Below are 22,204 nucleotides of genomic sequence, written 5' to 3' on the forward strand. Positions count from 1 at the left end.
AACTTCTCCAAAAGTCATATACCTCTTTGGTGTATTGGTTAGGGTTCTTTGGGGTAACAACTTATAGAATGAATTTCTACATATACTAGAGGCTACATTTTAGAATGATTTACAGGCTGTAGTCCAGCTAATTGAACCTTGGATGGCTATGATGACAAAGTCCAAGTACACTATGCTTGAAGTCTCAGCCCATCAGTAGTATAGTCTGGAATTCCAAAGAAGTTGGCTCCAATGCCAGTGAAGGAATGGACTTGCTAGCAAGGTGAGAGCAAGCAGCTAAAAAGTAAAAGCTCGCTTCTTCCATTTCTGTGTATAAGCTTCCAGCACAAGGCCTGGCTGAGATTAAAGGTGGGGTTTTAGGGCTCAAGATATCTGAGTTAAAGGTGTTTTTTCCCTCATTATTATCCAGATTAAAAAATGTCTTCCTAACGCAAACATCAGGATTATTCGTGGATCTTCTCTCTTAAAATTAAGCAAAAACACCTCATAGGCATACCCCTCCAATTTTGAGTTTTCGTTAATTCCAGATGTATTAAATTTGGCAACCAAAAATAGCTATCACAACTGTACCGATTGTCAACTTGATACACAATTATATTTTTTATTGTTATTTTAATTTTATAATTGAATTTAATTTTACATATCAGCCACAGATTCCCCTGTCCTCCCTTCTCCCACCCCACCCCGGCTCCCCCCAATTCACCCCCCATTCCTATCTTTTCCAGGGCAAGGACTTCCCTAGGGATTCAGCTCAGCTTGGTAGATTCAGTCGAGGCAGGTCCAGTCCCCTGCTGCCTTCACCCAGGCTGAGCAAAGTGTCCCTGTATAGGCCCCAGGCTACAAAAAACCAGCTCATGCACTAAGGCAGGTCCTGGTCCCATTGCCTGGGGGTCTCCCAAACAGTTTATGGTCTCACTTATCCAGAGGGCCTGATCCAATTGGGGGCTCCTCAGCTATTAATTCATAGTTCATGTATTTCCATTAGTTTGGCTATTTGTCCCTGTGCTTTTTCCAGTCATGGTCTCAACATCTCTTGCTCATACAATCCCTCCTCTTTCTTGCTGATTGGACTCACAGAGCTCCACCTGGGGCCTGGCCATGCTTCCATCAGTCATTGGATGAGAGGTCTATCACAACAGTTAGGGTGTTTGGCCATCTGAGAACCAGAGTAGGTCACTTTGGGCTTTCTCTCGACCATTGCCAGTAGTCTATTGTGGAGGTATCTGTGGATTTCAGGGGACCTCTCTGGCACTTTGCTTTTTCCTATTCCCATGGGGTCCTCATTTATCACAGTCTCTCTTTCCTTGTTCTCCCTCTCTGTTTCTGCTCCAGCTGGGATCTCCCGTTCCCCAAGTTCTCTTTTCCCCAACCATTGGCCTTCATTTCTGTCCCTCATGTCCAGTTTGCTCATGTAGATCTCATCCATTTCTCTGTCATTGGGTGATCTCTGTGTCTTTCTTAGTGTCCTCTTTACTAGGTAGCCTCCCTGGAGTTGTAAGTTGCAGTCTAGTCATCCTTTGCTTTACATCTAGTATCCACCTATGAGTGATTACATACCATGTTTGTCTTTCTGAGTCTGGGTTACATCACTCAGGATGATTTTTTCTAGATCCATCCATTTGCCTGCAAAGCTCATAGTGTCATTTTTTTCTCCTGAGTAGTACACCATTACATATATGTACAACATTTTATTTATACATTCCTCAGTAGAAGGGCATCTAGGTTGTTTCCAGGTTCTGGCGATTACAAATAATGCTGCTATGAACATAGTTGAGCATGTGCCCTTGTGGTATGATTGAGCATTCCTTGGGTATATGCCCAAGAATGGTATAGCTGGGTCTTTGGAGAGATTGATTCCCAATTTTCTAAGACAGTGCCATATTGATTTCCAAAGTGGCTGTACAAGCTTGCATTCTCACCAACAGTGGAGGAGAGTTCCCCTTGCTCCACATCCTCTCCAGCATGAGCTGTCTTCAGAGTTTTTGATCTTAGCCATTCTGACAGGTGTAAGGTGGTATCTCAGAGTCATTTTGATTTCCATTTCCCTGATGATTAGAGATGTTGAGCAATTCCTTCAATGTCTTTCAGCTATTTGAGCTTCCTCTGTTGAGAATTCTCGGTTTAGCTCTGTAGCCCATTTCATAATTGGACTGTTCAGCATTTTGATGTCTAATTTCTTGAGTTCCTTATATATTCTGGATATCAGCCCTCTCACAGATGTGGGTTTGGTGAAGATCTTTTCCCATACTGTAGGCTGTCGCTTTGTCTTGTCGACCGTATCCTTTGCTCTACAAAAGCTTCTAAGTATCAAGAGGTCCCAATGATTATTTCTCTTAGTGTCTATGCTACTGGTGTTATATTTAAGAAGAGATCTCCTGTGCCAATGTGTTCAAGACTACTTCCTACTGTCTCTTCTATCAGGAATAGAGTAACTGGATTTATGTTGAGGTCTTAGATCCATTTGGACTTAAGTTTTGTGCACAGTGAAAGATTTGGATCTATTTGCAGCCTTCTACATGTTGACATCCGGAATCTGTTTGCCGATATTTTATTGAGTATTTTTGCATCAATGTTCACGAGGGAGATTGGTTTGTAGTTCTCTTTCTTTGTTGCATCTTTGTTTGGCTTGGGAATCAAGGTAATCGTAGCCTCATAGGAGTTTGGTAATGTTCCTTGTGTTTCTATTGTGTGGAACAATGTAAAGAGTATTGATATTAACTCTTCTTTGAAGATGTGGTAGAATTCTGCCCTGAAACCATCTGGTCCCATTTGGTAGGGAGACTTTTAATGACTGATTCTATTTCCTTTGGAATTATTGGACTATTTAAATAGTTTATCTGGTCTCTATTTAACTTAGGTATGTGGTACCTATCCAGACAATTATCCATTTCTTTTAGATTTTCCAGTTTTGTGGAGTAGAGGTTTTTGAAATATGACCTGATGATTTTCTGGATTTCCTCAGTGTTAGTTGTTATGTCTCCCTTTTCATTTTTGAGTTTGCTAATATGGATGCTCTCTCTCTCTGCCTTTTGGTTAGTTTGGATAAGGGTGTGTCTATCTTGTTGATTTTCTCAAAGAACGAACTCTTTCATTAATTCTTTGTATTGTTCCTTTTGTTTCTATTTTATTGATTTCAGCTCTCAATTTGATTATTTTCTGGCATCTATTCTTCTTGGGTGACTTTGCTTCTTCTTGTTCTAGAGCTTTCAGTTGTGCTGTTAAGTCACTAGTGTGAGATTTCTCCAACTTCTTTATGTGGGTATTTGGTGCTATGAATTTCCCTCCTAGCACTGCTTTAATAGTGTCCCATAAGTTTGGGTATGTGGTGTCTTCATTTTTATTGATCTCTAGGAAGTCTTAAATTTCTTTCTTTATTTCTTCCTTGACCCATTGGTGATTCAGCTGAGCATTATTCGGTTTCCATGAGATTGTAGGCTTTCTGTAGTTTTTGTTGTTGTTGATATCTGAATTTAAACCATGGTGGTCTGATAAAACACAGGTTATTCCAATTTGTTTGTATCTGTTGAGATGTGCTTTGTGGCCAAGTATGTGATCAATTTTAGAGAAGGTTCCATGGGATGCTGAGAAGAAGGTATATTCTTTTTTGTTAGGATGGAATGTTCTGTGGATATCAATTAAGTCCATTTGAGTCATAACATCAGTTAAGTCCTTTATTTCTCTGTTAAGTTTTGATTTAGCAGAACTGTCCACTGGTGAGAGTGGGGTGTTGAGATCCCCCACTATTAATGTGTGGGGTTTTCTCTGTGATTTAAGCTTTAGTAATGTTTCTTTTACATTTGTGGGTGCCTTTGTGTTTGGGACATAAATGTTCAGAATTGAAACTTCATCTTGGTGGATCTTTCCTGTGATGAGTATGTAATGCCTTTCTTGATCTCTTTTCATTAATTTTAGTTTGAAATCTATTTTGCTGGATATTAGGATGGCTATACCCACTTGCTTCTTAAGACCATTTGATTGGAAAGACTTTTCCCAGCCTTTTATTCTTAGATAGTGTCTATGTTTGATTTTGAGGTGTTTCTTGTATGCAGCAGAAATATGGGTCCTGCTTTTGTATTCATTATGTTAGCCTATGTCTTTTTATAGGTGAATTAATTCCATTGATATTAAGGAATATTAATGACCAGTGCTTGTTCATTCCTGTTATTTTTGGGTGGTAGTACATGTGTGCTTCTCTTCTTTGGGGTTTACTGCTGTGGTGTTATCTGTTGCCTGTGTTTTCATGGGTTTCTCTCCAGTTTATATAATTGCATGCCTGCGAAGTTGACTGTCATCCAAAGACTTTACCACATTGATTGCATTCATAGAGTTTCTCTCCAGTATGTGTTCTTGCATGTACTTAAAGATTACTGTCTTCTGCAAGGGTTTTATCACACTGATTACATTCATAGGGTTTATCTCCAGTATGTGTTCTTTTATGCCTTTGAAGATAACTCTTACATGAAAAGGCTTTACCACACTGATTACATTCATAGGGTTTCTCTCCAGTATGTGTGGTTTTATGCCTTTGAAGATAACTCTGACATGAAAAGGCTTTACCACACTGATTACATTCAAAGGGTTTCTCTCCAGTATGTGTTCTTTTATGCCTTTGAAGATAACTCTGACATAAAAAGGCTTTGCCACACTGATTACATTCATAGGGTTTCTCTCCAGTATGTGTTCTTTTATGCCTTTGAAGATAATTCTGACATAAAAAGGCTTTACCACACTGATTACATTCATAGGGTTTCTCTCCAATATGTATTCTTTCATGACTTTGAAGATGACTGTATTGTGCAAAGGCTTTACCACACTGATTACATTCATAGGGTTTCTCTCCAGTATGTGTTCTTTTATGAATTTTCAGATGACTGTATTGTGCAAAGGCTTTACCACACTGATTACATTCATAGGGTTTCTCTCCAGTATGTGTTTTTTTATGACTGTGAAGATAATTCTGACATGAAAAGGCTTTGCCACACTGATTACATTCATAGGGTTTCTCTCCAGTATGTGTGGTTTTATGCCTTTGAAGATAACTCTGACATGAAAAGGCTTTACCACACTGATTACATTCATAGGGTTTATCTCCAGTATGTGTTCTTTTATGCCTTTGAAGATTACTATGACATATAAAAACTTTACCACACTGATTACATTCATAGGTTTTGTCTCCAGTATGCTTTCTTTTATGAATCTGAAAATAACTCTGACATGAAAAGGCTTTACCACACTGATTACATTCATAGGGTTTCTCTCCAGTGTGTGTTCTTTTATGAACTTTCAGATGATTGTATTGTGTAAAGGCTTTACCACACTGATTACATTCATAGGGTTTCTCTCCAGTATGTGTTCTTTTATGACTGTGAAGATAATTCTGATATGAAAAGGCTTTGCCACACTGATTACATTCATAGGGCTTCTCTCCAGTATGTGTTCTTTTATGCCTTTGAAGAGAACTCTGACATGAAAAGGCTTTACTGCACTGATTACATTCATAGGGTTTCTCTCCAGTATGTGTTCTTTTATGCTTTTGAAGAGAACTCTGACATGAAAAGGGTTTACCACACTGATTACATTCATAGGGTTTCTCTCCAGTATGTGTTCTTTTGTGCCTTTGAAGATGACTGTGACGCATAAAGGCTTTACCACACTGATTACATTCATAGGGTTTTTCTCCAGTATGTGTTCTTTTATGCCATTTAAGATAACTATGACATAAAAAAACTTTGCCACAAAGATTAATTTTACAGGGTTTCTCTCCAGTATGTCTTATTTCCTGCCTTTGAGAATGACTGGGACATTCAAAGGCTTTAACATATTGATTACATTCGTATGGTGTATCTCCAGTATGTGTTTTTTCATGCTTTGGGAGAAGACTCTGACATTCAAAGGCTTTAACACATTGAGTACATTCAGAAGGTTTCTCTGTAGTATGACTTCTTTCATACCTGCATGGAAAATTAGTGTATGTAAAAGATTTACCACATTCATTACAATGTTGAATCTATATATCTATATGTATTTATTTTTCAGTTTGGTCTAAATGTAAAATCTTAAGATTTTAGCCCATTATTTACACTTACATTTTCCCCTTCATTAAGAATTATTTTGCATATCTGAAGATTCTTGTGATGGTAAGATCCTTTATTACCTGGCTCATATTGATGGCATCTGTTTTCTCTATGAGGTTTTTCACACCATTGAAGAGAAATCGATGAATTCAGACCTTTATCTCACTCCTTCCATTAACAAATTTTCCTATACTGTGAGTCCTGCTATATTTCTATAGTGAACCAGGACAAACACAAGCATTTACACAATCCTGGTACTCACTGCAGTGTGTTTGTTGCTGGATTACCAATGAAGCTGAAAAATCATTTTTTGTAACTTTTTTTCACATTCAACAAGTCTACTACACATGGGGATTACTACATATATTCTAATTGTTCTAAGATGTAGAAATGCATATTGCTTCTTTCCATGTCCCTATGTTCATATTTTTAAAGTGACATATGATATACCTATTAATGGAAGAATAAGAACTAAAACATTTCCACATTTCATTTAGAGTTGGACTTTCTGTATTTCATCAACATGTGGTATAGGGATTAAGTTTCCTACACAACAACCACCTCTTAACTCTTGACTCTAACTACCCTTCTCACTAAATTTAGCAAAGTCAGAACAAATATACAAGTAACAATATTTTACTATGCACTATTTGCTTATTAAAAGGTTTTGAACATAATCTTATTACATATTTAATGAGCATAACTTTTGTAATATAAATAGTAGGAAACTAAATGGATAGTAGGTTCTACATCATAGCTCTGATGGAGCTACGATTCAAATGGTGATATCTGTTAAGGCATTGATACCTTGTCTTCATTCTTGAAAGAATGACATGAAAACACAATTCACTTGCCATTGAGGTATATGGTATTGAAATCATCTAATGATCATCAATGTACTTTAAACTGTAATTATTTATACTGATGCTATTATTTAAAAGTTACAGATACAGTAAAATATCTCCAGGGGAACATTTGTATCAGGTTGCACATGAAAATTACCTTCCATGTCTTTGAAAACTTTGACAGTGCTCTTCAATATTATCTTCCCACTTGTAGCCTAGAATATTATACCAGGAAATATATGAAATATTATTGGACATTGTGCAAAATTAAAGTAACTCCATTCAATTATCCTTAAAACCATGCTTAATATCTTCACCTCATTCTTCCTCAGACTCAATCAAATTACAGAAGAGTATCTATAACCAGGAACTAGTTGTCCTCTTATTTTAAAATGTGAAGGAAAATTTACAGTATTACCTATAACAGTGAGGTTTCTGTAAGTTTCCCCCATCACATGTTTGTAGAGATTCTTCTGGGAAGGATCCAGTAAAGCCCACTCTTCCTGAGTGAAGTTGATATGTACATCATTATAAGTCACTGCATCCTAAAATTTGCCATAAATAAATGTCATGCATATGCATACAACAAGACACATGATACTGACATCATTGTCAATGCAGGCTACTTTAACAATATAGTCATATAATTTTGGTGTTTCACTTATTCTATGATACAAACATTATAATATAATCATTTAGCCACTTTAGAAGGAAATTGAATAGGGCACATACCTTTATCATTCCTGAATGCTCTGAATGCGATATCACCTTGCAAGAGAATACATATTAACAGATAGAGAGACAAGATAAATCATCATCAGTACTGATTACATGTTAGAGAAACTGTATGAATAGATACTAACTACAAAAAAGGATGAGCAAGCTGGGTGTATTGATTCATGCATTTAATCCCAGCATGAAGATAAAAGAGGAAGGTATATCTGCCTCTGAGTTGAAAGCTTACCTATACTATGCAATCAGTTCTAAGAGAGCAAGAAGTAAAAATTAAGAACCTATCTCCTCTGCAAAAATCAATCAAATAAAAATGATAGGAAGAACTCAGAGGTGTTTTTTTTAATGAAGTTTCTACAAAGAGTTACATAATCACTTGAGTTCTGTATTTATTTTCTAGATATCTGAATTGCTTCAGTTTAAATGGTAACCTTAGTAAATCTTACCAAAAGGAACTATGCATTTAAACAGTTACAAATAGACAGATGAAACCAATAGCAATATAAATGTTGATCATAAATAATCAACACAGTGCAAGAGAGACAGCTCAGCAGTTAAGAGCTCTTGTTGATCTTGCATATAAGTGGGCCTAATTGCCAGTACTTACATGGGAGAGTCTGAGGCATGCAAATCTGGATGGATATATTTAACATTCTGCCTAAAGTCATCATTCCCTTGTCCTTTGCAGCAACAAAATCACTTTTGGTGTACTATATTATGTTCTAACTTGCTTGTTTCATGTTGTGATTGAATTCTCTACCTAAAAGCACCACAGGTAATGAATGGGTTTATTTGGCTGATTCTTCCAGGTCACAATCCATCATTTCGGGATCTTAAAAAAGAAGTTCAAGCTAGTAAATAGAGACAAAAATCATTTAACTAAACCTTTGTTTAGTAGCTTTCTCTGTTACTTGGACATTGTCTCATGCTCAGCTAGCTCTCTTATTCAGCCCAGGTCAACTCTCATAGGGATATTGTACCCTCACTGGAAGGGCTTTCACACATCAATCAGCAATCAATAAAATCTCTCAAAGGCATAGCAAACAGCCATTCTGATGGATCACATCCTCAACTGAGGTTCCCACAGATGACTGTAGGCTCTTTCATGTTGACAACTGGAAGTAACTAGGACAAAGAGACAATAATATATGAGAAGGTTTAAAAAACCAAAAACCAATGTATCAACAATGTGAATAACTTAAACAGCAACAATGTAAACATTGATGATAGTAACAACTGGAAAACATATGTATGCCAAGAAATGAGGAGAAACAAGTTTCTAAGATCAAGAAGAGAAAACTAATGCTGTTTCTCCACAGAAAGTCCCCAAGCCAACAAACTCAAGGAACTCATAACATAATGCAGTAAATTTTCAGAAAATAAAAACAGGTGGAGGTCCATCATTTTGCAGAGAAAAAATATAACCAAATTATAACTAATAAAAAATTGACAAAACCTAGATGGTGTGACTGATAAAAGGAGACACAAAGAGAGACCTACATAGTTAACATGGTCTCTTGAACAAGAACTGTAAGATTCTAATAAACATCAAAATAAAAAAAAATCACTGACCACCACTCACACTGTGCACCCCAGTTCTCTCCTTAGCCAATAATAGAAAATAGGTTGAGTGAGAAGGACTGTTCTAGCAACATTGGATGGGTTCACTTGAAGCCTGATATTTCTACATTGTAGAAAAAGGTTTTGACTACTATAATTATCTCATTCTGTTTTGATAAAGAAAAGGATGTCTGTTAGGATCATTTAAAAACCCTTTTGTTTCTATGATTGATGACTGGATGTAAGTCTGCATCAGACTGAGGAAATGAAAAAAATTTCAAACAAAATTCTAGATAACAGATTTTTAAATCAATGTTGTATGATTTGTATTATATACCTAAAGCAACCTGTTTTCCTCTAATTGTTTTATAAGTCACGAGCATGTTTTTAAAATAAGTATATCTTCATTTTTATCTGTATGTTTGTTTGTATGTATGAGAAAGGTTTTCTATGTGTGTACAAGTGACACACCAAAGAGTGTGTTGGATCCCTGGATCTGTAATATCAGGTGGTTATGAGCCTCTCAACTTGAGTGTTGGTTTCTGAACTAAGGTCAACCCCAAGAAGAATATTTGCTGAGAGTCATGCACAGCCCACAGAGTACTTTTTATCTAATAAACTAAGTCTTTCACAGATTAATAACAGAAACCTACATAAAGAAAGAAGTAAATAAATGAACCCTGGGGACTTGATGAATCAGTATTAAGATGTTGGGTATGGGATCAGGTAGGCTACCCATAGATCTTCCCCAATCTCTATTTCCCAATATCCAATACTCAAGGCTGTCCCTAGGGCTGCAACAGAACTTCAGATGTAGCTTCTCCTCCACATGTTCATAACTCCCATGGATTCCAAAGACCATCCCCACTAGCCCTGTCCTTCCCATCTCATATCTATATCAAAGCACCCAACTAACTGGGGCAGCACCCCCAATCAACTAATTGTCACATCTTCCAGAAGACCAGTTAGGCTATCCACAGATCTACTACATTATCTCTTATCCTAGACCTGATTTTAACAGTTGCCACATCACTGCAGTAGACCACCAGAGGCAGCTTCCACTCTCCACTCTCCATTTCTCCTGTAGATCCCTAAGGTTATCTCCTCCTCATCTCCCCTTGCCCTAGTTTCCAACACCAGTAAGCATTCTCCCTTGAACACACCAGCCAATAAAACCAGGAAAAAAGGAAACACTCAGCCAACACACACTCTGAAACTCAAGAGAACAAACAGAAAATCAGGAACAAAACTCCCATCTAAGAAAGATAAAAACAGCAGTCATAAAACAGCACCTAGACCTATAATCACCCCAAACCTGATGCCTAGCATAGGAACATAATTAATAACAGCCAGGGTAATATGTCACCATCAGAGCCCAGCTATCCTACCACAGCAGGCCCTGAATAATCTAACATAGTTGAAATATAAGACAAAAAACCCTCAAAACCAAATATATGGAGAGGATAGAGGAACTTAAAAAGAAAATGAATAAATACCTTAAATAAATTCACAAAAGCACAAACAAACAAACAATTGGAGAAAATCAATAAATTCCTCCAAGAAAGCTAGGAAAACACAAACTATTGGAGTAAACCAATAAACAAATAAAGCCAAGATAAAACAAACTAATCATTAAAGGAAAGAAATAAAATTGTTTAAGACCTGAAAATGGAAACTGAAGCAATAACAGAAAATAGAAACTTAGGAATTTCCAGAAATGAAAATTTTAGGACTACAAACAGGAAGTACAGTTGGCTATATCAAAGAAAATGTCAACTATAAAAATTTCTTGACACAAAATTACCAGGAATTCTTGTACATTATGCAAAGATGAAACCTATGAATGATAGGAATAGAAGAAATAGAAAAAACCCAGCTCAAACATCCAAAAAATATTTTCAATAAAATCATATAACAAATTTTCCTATGTTAATGTAGGTGCTGATAAAGGTACAAAGAAGCAGGCAAAACACTCAAGAAACTGGGTCAGAAAAAAAGTCCCCTTGTCACATAAAAACCAAATCACTAAACACTCAAAACAAAGAAAGAATATTAAAAGATGCAAAGACAAAAGACCAAGTAATATATAAAGGGAGACCTATGAAAATTACACCTCACTTCTCAATGGAGATTATAAAAGCCATAAGGGCTTGGGCATGTGACACAGACTCTAAGAAACCACAGATGCCATCCCAGATTATTACATTCAGAAACTTTTCTTCACTATAAATGGAGAAAATAAGATACAATTTATACAATATCTATGTACAAATCCAGTCCTCCATAAGGTACTAGAAGAAAAAAATCCAATCCAAGGAAGCTAACTACAAATATAAAAACACAGTAAATGAATAATATTATATCAGCAAAATGAAAAGAAGAAAAACACACACGCACCAACACACACAAACACAAACTAACATACTCTCATACAGATACCATCATCACCAACAATAACAACAACAAAATAACAGGTATTAATAATCATTATTCCTGATATCTCTCAATATCAATGGCCTCAATTCCCCAATGAAGACACAAATTAACAGTATGGATTCAAAAACAATATCCATCCTTCTACTCCATAAAAGAAACATACTTCAACATCAAGGATAGAGCTTGCCTAAAGGTGAATGCTGAGAAAAACATATTTAAAGCAATTGGAACTAAAAAGCAGGCTTGTGTAGCTCTTTTATTATCTGCCAAAATAAACTTCAAACAAAAAATAATCAAAAGCAATGGGGAAGAATATTCCTTAGTCATCAAAGGTAAAACTCCACCAACATGACATTTCAGTTATTAATATCTTTGCCCAAAATACAAGGTCAGCCACTTTTGTAAAAGAAATACTTTTACAGGTTAAATGACACACTGACTCTCACACAGTGTTTGATAGGGGTAGATTTCAATACCCTACCCTCAACAATGGACAGGTCATCCAGACAGAAACCAAATAGAGAAATATTGGGAGTTAATGGATTTTATAAACCATATGAACCAACATACTACAGAACATTCCACCCAAAGAAAAGGAATACACCTTCTTCTCAGCACCACATGGAATTTTTTCCAAAGTTGATGACACACTGGGACATAATTCAAGTCTCAACAGATATAAGAAAATTGAAAGAACTCCTTGCATCCTATCTGACCACCATGGATTACAGCTGGTTATAAAAAAAAAAAAACAGAAAGCTTAAAACTCATAAAAACTGAATGACACTCTACTAAAGAAAATGAGTCAAGACAGAAATAAAGAAGGAAATTAAAGAGTTTCTAGAATTTAATGAAAATGATTATACAAGATATTCAAACTTAGAGGACACAATGAAAGTGGTCATATGAAGAAACTATGTAGAACTGAGTGTCTACATAAAAAAAGAAAAAGACTTCATATTTGCAACTTAACAGCACACATAAAGCACTAGAACAAAAACAATAGGTATCCGCAAGAGCAGTAGACAGGAAGAAAGTATCAAATAAGGGCTAAAATTCACCAAATAGAAACAATGAAAAATACAGGGAGTCAATGAAACACAGAGTCAGTTCTTTGAGGAAATCAATTAGACAGACAAACCCTTATCAAAACTACCTAAGAGAAAATTAGTCCTAATTAATTTTGGATTAATTGAGAAACAGCCACTTGGTATCACCTATACCTGATTCACTGATTTCATATTGGTAATCCCAAATGTAGACAAAACTGGAAAATTTTTGTTGTTGATGGTGGTTGTTTTTCGAGATAGGGTTTCTCTGTGTAGTTCTGGTGCTTGTCCTAGATCTCACTCTGTAAACTAGACTGGCCTCAAACTCACAGAGATCTGCGTGGATCTGCCTCCTGATGCTAGGATTAAAGGTGTGTGTCGTCGTCACCACCACCACCACCACCACCACCACCACCACCACCACCACGCCCAACTCTGATTTGTATTGATTCATCCTGAAATTGTTTTCCAAAATGCACTGAAGTGTCCCAGCTTAACCTCTGCAGAGGATGTTCAGGACAATATCTCTTAAAGTCATTTTTGGTGTCAGTCACTGGTCCATGTCAAATTATTCACAGAAATGAATATACCAAGTATGATAGCAGAGCCAGGCAGATGCTCTTGAATTTGGTCTTCATAGTGAATATGATAGAAAGACCTTTATCAATAACACACACACACACACACACACACACACACACTCATAAAGTTGAATATAATTTTGCTCTGTTGTTTAAAACAAGATCTCATTACAAAGATCTAGCTACCCTAACACTCATATTGTATAGTTTAATGAACAATATATATTGAATATATGGAATAGATAAAACAAATATAAAATAATTTACATTGAATATATAAAACAAATTCCAATAAACTTTTTACTCTATACCATTGGCTCATTATTATAAACATGAGTTTTCTATACAAGAGGGAGTTTCAAAACAATTGTCTAATCCTGACTCGTCTAATCAAAATCTATAGGAACAGCAGTAATTTATAATTTCAATAAGCTCCAAAATTCTGATATTAAAAAAAACCAAGATTTTAAAATACAAAATAACAAATGCCTCAAAACAACAGTTATGAGTTTGTTTGCCTTATAACATTTCCAGTTTTACCAAGGAGCTTAACTATGAGGATCACCCATGCAGTCTCAGGAACATTCAAGACTAGCAGTATCTGAAGTCTCAGAAAGCATTGTGGCCCCCATAGAATGCTCGGTAAAGCAGCTGGGCACAAGGAAGTATAAGGAAGGCATTTGGACTCAAAGAAGGATCTGGAGAGTGGCATAGAGACTAATGAATCAGAAGGCAACCTGGTGGCAGGAAGGTCCTGAAAAAGGGTAGGTGGATTGTTGTCTCACTTTGCCTGTATTGGCTTCTCATGTATATGACCATTGCAAGCTCTTCCCTGAACTGTTCCCAGCATCCTGCTACTCCTAACAACTTCAATAGGAGCACTATGACTTCCAAGCCTCTGGGTTAAATCATTAGCCTAAATTGACTCCTTGTCCAGCTAGATCCAGGTCCTGGGGGTTTCCAGGGACTAGTTCCAGGGCTATAAGTGATCAGGCCAGGTGACTCCAGGAACAGTTCCTCCAGCTCCACAGCTATTTGAGATAGGCAAGACAACAGCTGGGTTGGTGCACAGGGCCTGTGAGCTTTTGCAGCCCCACCTACCTGCCTCCCTGGGCCAAGCCTGCAAATCACCTACTAAACACACCCTCTCCCTCAGGCAAACTGAGCAGAAATTCCTTCAGCCCTCTCCTCACAAGCACAGCAATCTTCAAATGTACCCCCAGGCAAGACCCTCACAGACACACCCACACAACAAGATCAAAGACATTCTCCCTCCCTGGAAATACCCTTCCAGACATTATTTTTAGCCTGACTCAGAGGACCTTGGAATTCTGTGAGGACCTCAGTTTGGGGAAAAGTGTCAGAATAGGGAGAGCTTGGCAGCTAAATTGGAGAGCTGCTTTAAGATCAGGGTTAGTGAAGACAACGGGGCAGCCCATCCACTGTACCCAGAGGGACCTGGAAGAGAAGAACTGGACCTCCAGAGCTGGATTCATACAGGAGCCGGGACCCAGAGTCACAACTGGCAAGGTAGAATGACCCTGAGCCCTGCAAGAAGATGTCAGGTGAAGGAGAAAATATGGCCAGTACACATTCTAATTTACAAGGTTCAGGGGAAGGATCTGGTGAGACCCTCTCCTTAGGAAAAGTGCTACAGGAAACTAATGAATATTGAGAGGGAGAATTGTTGGTTATCCAAAATGAAGTGGCCTTCACTGAAATCATATAAATAGAAGAAATACCAAAATGACTCAGCAGCTCATAGTCATTTCTTGGCATAGACATATAAATAAGAAAAGTGAAAGAACCAGTTTGAGACAGAGTATTTGAAGGTATGTAGCAGGCTTCCTTTTGGACAACCAATCAGCTCCCAAATGATGAAACAAAGACTTCTTAGTAGTTAGGAATGCTTCCTGTCACATGGATTATGGCCCAAGATGTTGATTTTGCCCTATCCACCCATACAACACCATGCACACCTGATAAACCTCTGCAGTTCAAAATCTCCTTTTGTCCCCTGGCAAGGTAAAGTTAGCTGTGGCTGGTTCTGTTTCTCTGATCTTTCAGCGTTCACCCCAATACCTGGCTCCAGGTTTGTTTTCATTAATAAGACCTTTTAAGATTCATGCTACAGTCAGTGAACACAATTCTTACAAAGGTCCCAATTCATCTGTTGATTCACAATAAAATCTTGAGAAGTTGGAGGATATTCACTCACTAATCTATTTTTCCTTCCCACAGACCAGACAAGGCTCCATTCTGGAAGAAGTTTCAAAACTGTCTTTCCAGTACTGGGCAGCAGAGGCAGGATTGGTTGTTCAAAGCAATTCTCGATTTTATGGTGTGAGACAAGCCTGAGCTACAAGAGACATTGATCTAAACCAGTGATTCTCAACCTTCCTAATGCTGCGTGATTCTTTAATACAATTCCTCATGATGCAGAGATTCCCACAACTATAAAATTTTTTCACTGCCTCTTTATAACAATATTTTTGCTACTGGTATGAATAATCATATAGATATCTGTGGTTTCCAATCATCTTAGGCCAGTATTGTGATATAGTCATTTGATCCCCCACATGGAGGCATGATCAAGGTTGAGAATCACTCTTCTAAACTGATATAAATAAATAGATAAATAAACAACACTTAAGAAAAAATGGAATAAAATTCTTAAACTGAGAAACATTAAAAAATAGAAAAAAGCAGCAATGTATTTAAAGAAAATGAATTTTTAAAATAATATCAATAATTGATGTTTTAAAATGATAAAAATAATTGGAAGAGGCTTTAGCTATACTGACTTTGAAATGGAGTCGGCACCTCCCTAGTAAAGTGAATACCATTAATAAGAGATTGTATGACTTTGTCCTATGTAAAATGTTAGTCACTGAGTGTTGTAAGATGACACACAGAGTTACAGCCATTGGTTTTTGTCCCAAACGTCTGAGCTGACTTCTCTGTATCAACCAGGATTGTACATATCTGCATAGGAGAGTTCGCTAATTGGAAACTGAATACTTAGCAGTTCAAGCTAGTCTCCTGAACTGTACACCCAACAATTCTGTCTGTTTTCATTCACATGGAAGGAATTAATACATACAGGAAAATTACAGAGAAAGCCGCTCACCCTGCCCCATCAGTCCTTTGTAATGAATAACCCTGAAGCTCACTGCATTCAAGTTCAGTCATGATCTAGCTGTCTAGTCTGTTTCCCCCTGCAGTGTACACAGTAGACTGTTCCTCCTCTTTTGGTCTGAAGGGAGAAGCCATGCTCCACACACAAATCCTTTCCCTGTTCTGCAATGCACAGCCCACTATGTGACTCAAACAGGTAATTTTAGAACTCTGGGGTGCCACAGATGTGTCATCCAGGAATTTAGGGTGGCTAGTCAGGAGAATAACAATGGCAATGCCCTGTGGGGCTACAGACAGGGTTCAAGTCCATCTCAATCAACATAGAAGACCTTGACTCAAAAACACTTTTCGGGCAGTGGTGGCACACGTCTTTAATCCCAGGCAGAGGCAGGGGGATCTCTGTGAGTTTGAGGCCAGCCTGGTCTACAGAGCAAGATCCAGGACAGGCACTAAAGCTACACATAGAAACCCTGTCTTGAAAAAACAAAAAACAAAAAACCCAAAACCAAACAAACAAAAAAAACCACTTTTCAAAAAGACTGGAGATGCCTCTGTTCTAGAATTAGTATAACTTCATGGCACACCATTACTTAATGTTGGTTCTGACCCTGTCATGGTTCCTTGAGCAGCATTTAGAGGCTGGCTTTTTAATGGAAGGATGGGCTTTTCTGCTTGTAGTAAATCAGGGTTGTCTCCTTTGTTATGGGAATGTAGCTGGTTAACCCTGCAGAACAAATATTTACATCCTATCATACTAATCTCTAACTGGCATGGTTAGCATATACTTATCTTTGGATATTTGTGATGCAGCCCTTCCTTTCCTAAATTCTACCTTGTAAATTAATGTCTCTTAAGAATTGGTAAGCCCTGCCGGGCGGTGGTGGCGCACGCCTTTAATCCCAGCACTCGGGAGGCAGAGCCAGGCGGATCTCTGTGAGTTCGAGGCCAGCCTGGGCTACCAAGTGAGTTCCAGGAAAGGCGCAAAGCTACACAGAGAAACCCTGTCTCGAAAAACCAAAAAAAAAAAAGAATTGGTAAGCCCTTACACCATCAATTTTACTACCGTCAATTCTACTTTTCTCCACCACAGTATGGCAGAGGAGTGCTACTTTACACAGGAGATACTGTTTACAAGGTCCACAGAAATAACTCCAGATGGAGTCCAAGCCTAAATGTGAAAAGTTCAAAGTGCAGTACTTCTGGGAGATATATTAGATACAGGACCAGGTCTCTCTGAGTTCAGCAAATTTGTGCTCCATAGCGAAAATGCTTATGCACTAAGGGTGCCGGCATTGCACAGTGATGTCAACAAGGTTCTTTCAAAGCTCAGTCCCACACCCAATGATCTGCACACAAGCAGCCTAGAGAGTGAAGTGACACAGGTTGCCAGCCGGCCCAGGAATTGCAAAGACAGTACAGGACCACACAGAAACACACTGGAGCAGGCAGGACGAGCAGAACCACGCTGGACCATGAAGTACCATGCAAGAACATGTGGAACTCTACATCCGGACACTGGCTCCCACCCAGCCAGGGGAGGACCCACCAAACTGGTTCCCATGACTGAAATCACCACTCCTCCCAGTCTGGGGACAGCAGCCCTTCACTCACCATGTTGTGGTTTTCCAGATTGCCCAACCTCTCTGCTTAGCTTCCTGCAGCAGCACACACAGCACAGCACACAAAAACACTGGCCCCAGCTCCTCTTCAAAGCCAAGCCTGAAGCTTGTGACAGGAAGGACCCTGCATCTCTTCTGACTGGCTGATTGCCTGGAGGACCTGATTGGCTAGTGAAACCTGAGTGACAAGCGCACCTCCTATAGGGTTACAGTGTGCTTAAAGACACAGCACAATGGTTCCTGACTGCGTTCCACCTCAGATCAAGACGTTTTCGGAACTGGGAGAGATTTATTTCAATAGCACCTGTCCCTGGCTCTAATAGCAGATTCTGCTAGCTCCTGTCCTCCATAGGCATTTCTCCTTCCTCTTCCTGGACACAATGTGGCTAGCTACCTTGTACAACCCACTCTGCTATGAGGGGTGGAGTGATTCCCTGTCACACATGTGGAAGGGTATTCGGAATATTAACAACTAAAGAGAAATTTAAGCACACAAAAGGAGATGTTTATTAGGTGGCTTCACACTGAGGTCAGGTGAATTGAATGGACTTTTTACCTGCTTTTCATTGGGATTTCAGAAAACCAGGAAAAAAAAGACAGAAACAAGACCACAAACAAAATAATAGGTCTTTTTCCCATCAGAAAGCTGGATGATGGCTCCATTGCTTCAGGAGTTTAATTTCTGAAATCCAGAGCAAACTGTAGGCAAATTAAATAATAATACAGAGTAGACTTCATGGAAAATTGAAAACTTGGAGAATAATGGAGTTAGGAAGAATGTGGTTAATGAGCAACATTGTCAACCAGCACATCTTACTCAGTGAGCAGGTGAAAAAAGATGCAACTGTATTATTCAAGGTTCTCTACATGATCAGGACTGACAGAATGAATCTCTCCATGTATGTAGAAAGTTGATTTCATAGAGTGTCTTACAAGATGTGGTCTGGGTAGTCTAACAATGGCTGCCTATCAATGGAAATTTGAAGAATCCAGTAGTTGTTCAGTCCATGAGGCTGGATATCTCACCTGGTCTTCAGTATATCACCAAAATTCTAAGGAAATTGGCTCTAATGCTAGTAAAGGAATAAACTTGGTAGCCAGAGCTAGCAGAAGCAGAGAAAGAGAGAGCTTCCTCCTTTAATATCCTTTATGTACGTAGGCTGCCACCAAGAGTTGCTATCCAGACTAAAGGTGGATCTTATTCCTTGTTTATTGGGGGCAGAGGGGGGGTGGTATTTTCAATACAGGGTTTATCTGTGTATCCTTGGAACTCATTCCATAGATAAACCTGGCCTCAAACTCAGAAATCCAACTGGCTCAGCTTCCTGAGTGCTGAGGTTAAAGGTATGCACTGCCACCAAGCAGCTAAAGGTAGATCTCATCACCTCAAATGATTCAGCTTAAAGATGGGTCTTTAAGGTGGCACACGCCTTTAATCCCAGCACTCCCGAGGCAGAGCCAGGTGGATCTCTGTAAGTTTGAGGCCAGCTGGGTCTACAGAGTGAGATCCAGGACATGCACCAAAGTTACACAGAGAAACCCTGTCTCAAAGAAAAAACAAAAACAAAAACAAAAACAAAAACAAAAACAAAAACAGAAACAAAAAACAAAGATGGGTCTTTAACTTCAAAATCTTTGAGAAAAATCCCTCATGGGTATACCCAAATCTTGAGGTTGTAATTAATTACAGAGGTAGTCAGTTTGACTATTAAGGATATCCATCGGGAGCAGCTTAGTCCGATCAGTGTTAGTGGGTTCTGTCTCAGGGAGCAGCTGTTCCCAATTGGTGCAGGGTAGGCTTAAGGCTCCAGTGGTTGTTTGGTTCACAGGGCCTAGGTTTTGTTTTGTTTTTTTTGTTTTTTGTTTGTTTGTTTCTTTTTTGTTTTTGGTGAGGGAGCAGGGAAAGGTAGCTGTCTGGTTCCTGGGGCTCTGATGGCTGGGGCCTAGGGGCTAGAGACCTGGTCTGCCAGTCCAGAGATGTGGCTTTACCTGTTCCCAGTCAGTGTAGGGTGGGCTTATGATTCTGGTGAACTGGTTGGGTGGCTGGTCGGCCCCTTCTCTTGCATTCTCAGTTCGCATTTTGCTTGCTTGCCAACTCCTCAGCTGATCTTGTTTTCTCAGACTGAAGGCTGAAGGCTGAAGGCTGAAGGCTGAAGGCTGAAGGCTGAGGGCTTCTGAAACCTCTCCTGAATGGGTCTCAGCAGAACAGGTTAATCAGTAGGGCAATCTCACCAACACCTCCAAATTGTTGGACTTCGCAGGATCAGCAGCTGGGCCCAGGGTTGGCCTCAGGCAGAATGTTCTGGTCACGTCCCACAGAGACAGCTCCTTCCCCAAGGGCTGGGCTTTGTTTTGTTTTGTTTTTTCAAGACAGGGTTTCTCTGTGTAGCTTTAGAGCCTGTCCTGGGACTCACTTTGTAGACCAGGCTGGCCTCTAATTTACAGAGATCCCACCAGTATTTCTTCTATGATATCTCCATGCAACCATCTATCATTCAGGGGTTGGAGAGGAAGCTCAGTTGATAGAGTGCTACCCTAAGCATACAGGAAGCTCAGGTTTTGGTTGTTAGGACAAGATCTCTTGAAGTATGAAGCTTTGCCTCCACACCCCTCCCCCAGAATGCTCTGCCTCATCAAGAAACAATTAGAGCTGGCCGCCTATGGACAGGAACCTCAGAAAACTGGGAGCCAAACATAAATCCCCACCCTTTGAAGTTGGTTGTTGGGTCTTTGTCACAGTGATGACTGGCTAACGGCCAGAGTTTGGAGGATCTTCACTAATTGTATAGTAGGTTTTGGTTTTACCTAATCACTGGGCAAGCTTTAGTGAAACATTTCATTATCAGGATAAGAATTTATACTGTATCAAGCTGATGAATGAAAATGCTGGCCATACTTTCAGGAGGGGAGGCTAAAATCTTTTTAGATTATGGATTAGCCTGTAGAAAAATGTCTGCCATAAATCAGTGAAGGGGAAGATGAATAGGAATCTCACTTACACAACTTAAGTAAACATAGCTCTCTGAACAGATGAAGATAGGTCTCTTCTGTATCCCAGAATCTAATCAATATTTATATGTATAATTCAGCTATCATTTGGCTTAAAAGTGCTTATTAGGAAATGTTATCCTTTATACTATTTTCTACAGAGAAAATATTTTACTGTTTAAAATAACCTTGGACTTTTAAATTATAACCTGTTTTTATGTTCAGGCTATCTGAGTACTATTTCTTCTTCAGTTGTACATAAAATGTTTTTACATTCAAAAAAGGGACAAATACTACAGAATTGTGTTACACGAAATATACAGAATATACAAATTCATACAGACAGAAAGATTAGATGTTATCTCAAGGCAGAGAAGAAAGGAATATAGAGCAATGATTTCCTAAGTACAGAATCTCTGTTTTGTGCGATGGAAAAACCCCACAAATGGACAGTAGTATCAGTACATAATATCATGAATGTAATATATCAATACAATTAATGTAATTACTGAATACAATAAATATAATTATTGAATGAATACTTCGAATGTAATCAATGAATACAACAAATGTAATTAATATCATGAGTGTAATTTAAAAATAAATTAAAAAACAAAACAAACAAATAAATAAAACAATAAAAAGTATATCCATCACAATAGACAAGACAAATGAAAGGAGAAAGTTTTCTTACCTGCAGAAGGCAAGAAGAGCATGGGAGTTATTTCCAAAACAATACTTTTCCTAAACAAAGGAAGGATGTAGATTTTCCTGAGGGAGTCTGGGCATGTTCATGTAGAGTTCTCTATCTTCCTAGGCAGGCTCAGTTAACAAATCCATTTCTAAACATGATCACAATGTAAAAGCAGAGACATCAGGGGACATTCTTGCCTGGAAGTCATACAGAAACATATATAAATTATAAAAATGATAGAAAGCTGAAAGTCAAGGAAATGACACTGTGAAAGTAGATTGCTTTGGAGACTATGCAACCTGTCAATTTTTTTTACCTTTCTAAAGCTTTATTGGGAGAGAGAGAGAGAAAGAGACCAAGGGGGGGGGGGGGGGTTTGCTACCTGTCAATCTTGTTGTTTGATCTAAAAGTTAACTGTATCAATGTGACAATTCTCACAGATACAAAAGATGGAGAATACAAATACAGAAAACATCAAGGGAAAGTCA

General features: G+C 38.4%; 1 protein-coding gene across 1 annotated transcript; it reads right to left on the minus strand.

Moving 5' to 3' along the window:
* Positions 1-709: 709 nt before the first annotated feature.
* LOC102908525 (uncharacterized) lies at positions 710-18,145 on the minus strand. The gene is made up of 5 exons (XM_076554432.1): positions 18,027-18,145; positions 7,652-7,687; positions 7,338-7,464; positions 7,077-7,134; positions 710-5,951 (listed from the first exon to the last, which is right to left on the minus strand). Exons 1-5 carry the CDS (start codon positions 18,027-18,029, stop codon positions 4,358-4,360), a joined length of 1,818 nt encoding a protein of 605 aa, XP_076410547.1. The 5' UTR covers positions 18,030-18,145; the 3' UTR covers positions 710-4,357.
* Between the last annotated feature and the right edge of the window lie 4,059 nt (positions 18,146-22,204).

Source organism: Peromyscus maniculatus, chromosome 18 (genome assembly GCF_049852395.1).
Source record: "Peromyscus maniculatus bairdii isolate BWxNUB_F1_BW_parent chromosome 18, HU_Pman_BW_mat_3.1, whole genome shotgun sequence".
Classification (NCBI taxonomy): domain Eukaryota; kingdom Metazoa; phylum Chordata; class Mammalia; order Rodentia; family Cricetidae; genus Peromyscus; species Peromyscus maniculatus.

What these genes read in the sequence shown, in the direction of transcription:
- LOC102908525 (XM_076554432.1), bottom strand. An exon ending in AGCATTCAGGAATGATAAAG is followed by an intron (nt 7,465 to 7,651) that starts GTATGTGCCCTA and finishes GGCAAATTTTAG; the next exon opens with GATGCAGTGACTTATAATGA. An exon ending in AGTTTTCAAAGACATGGAAG is followed by an intron (nt 5,952 to 7,076) that starts GTAATTTTCATG and finishes TTTTCCATGCAG; the next exon opens with GTATGAAAGAAGTCATACTA.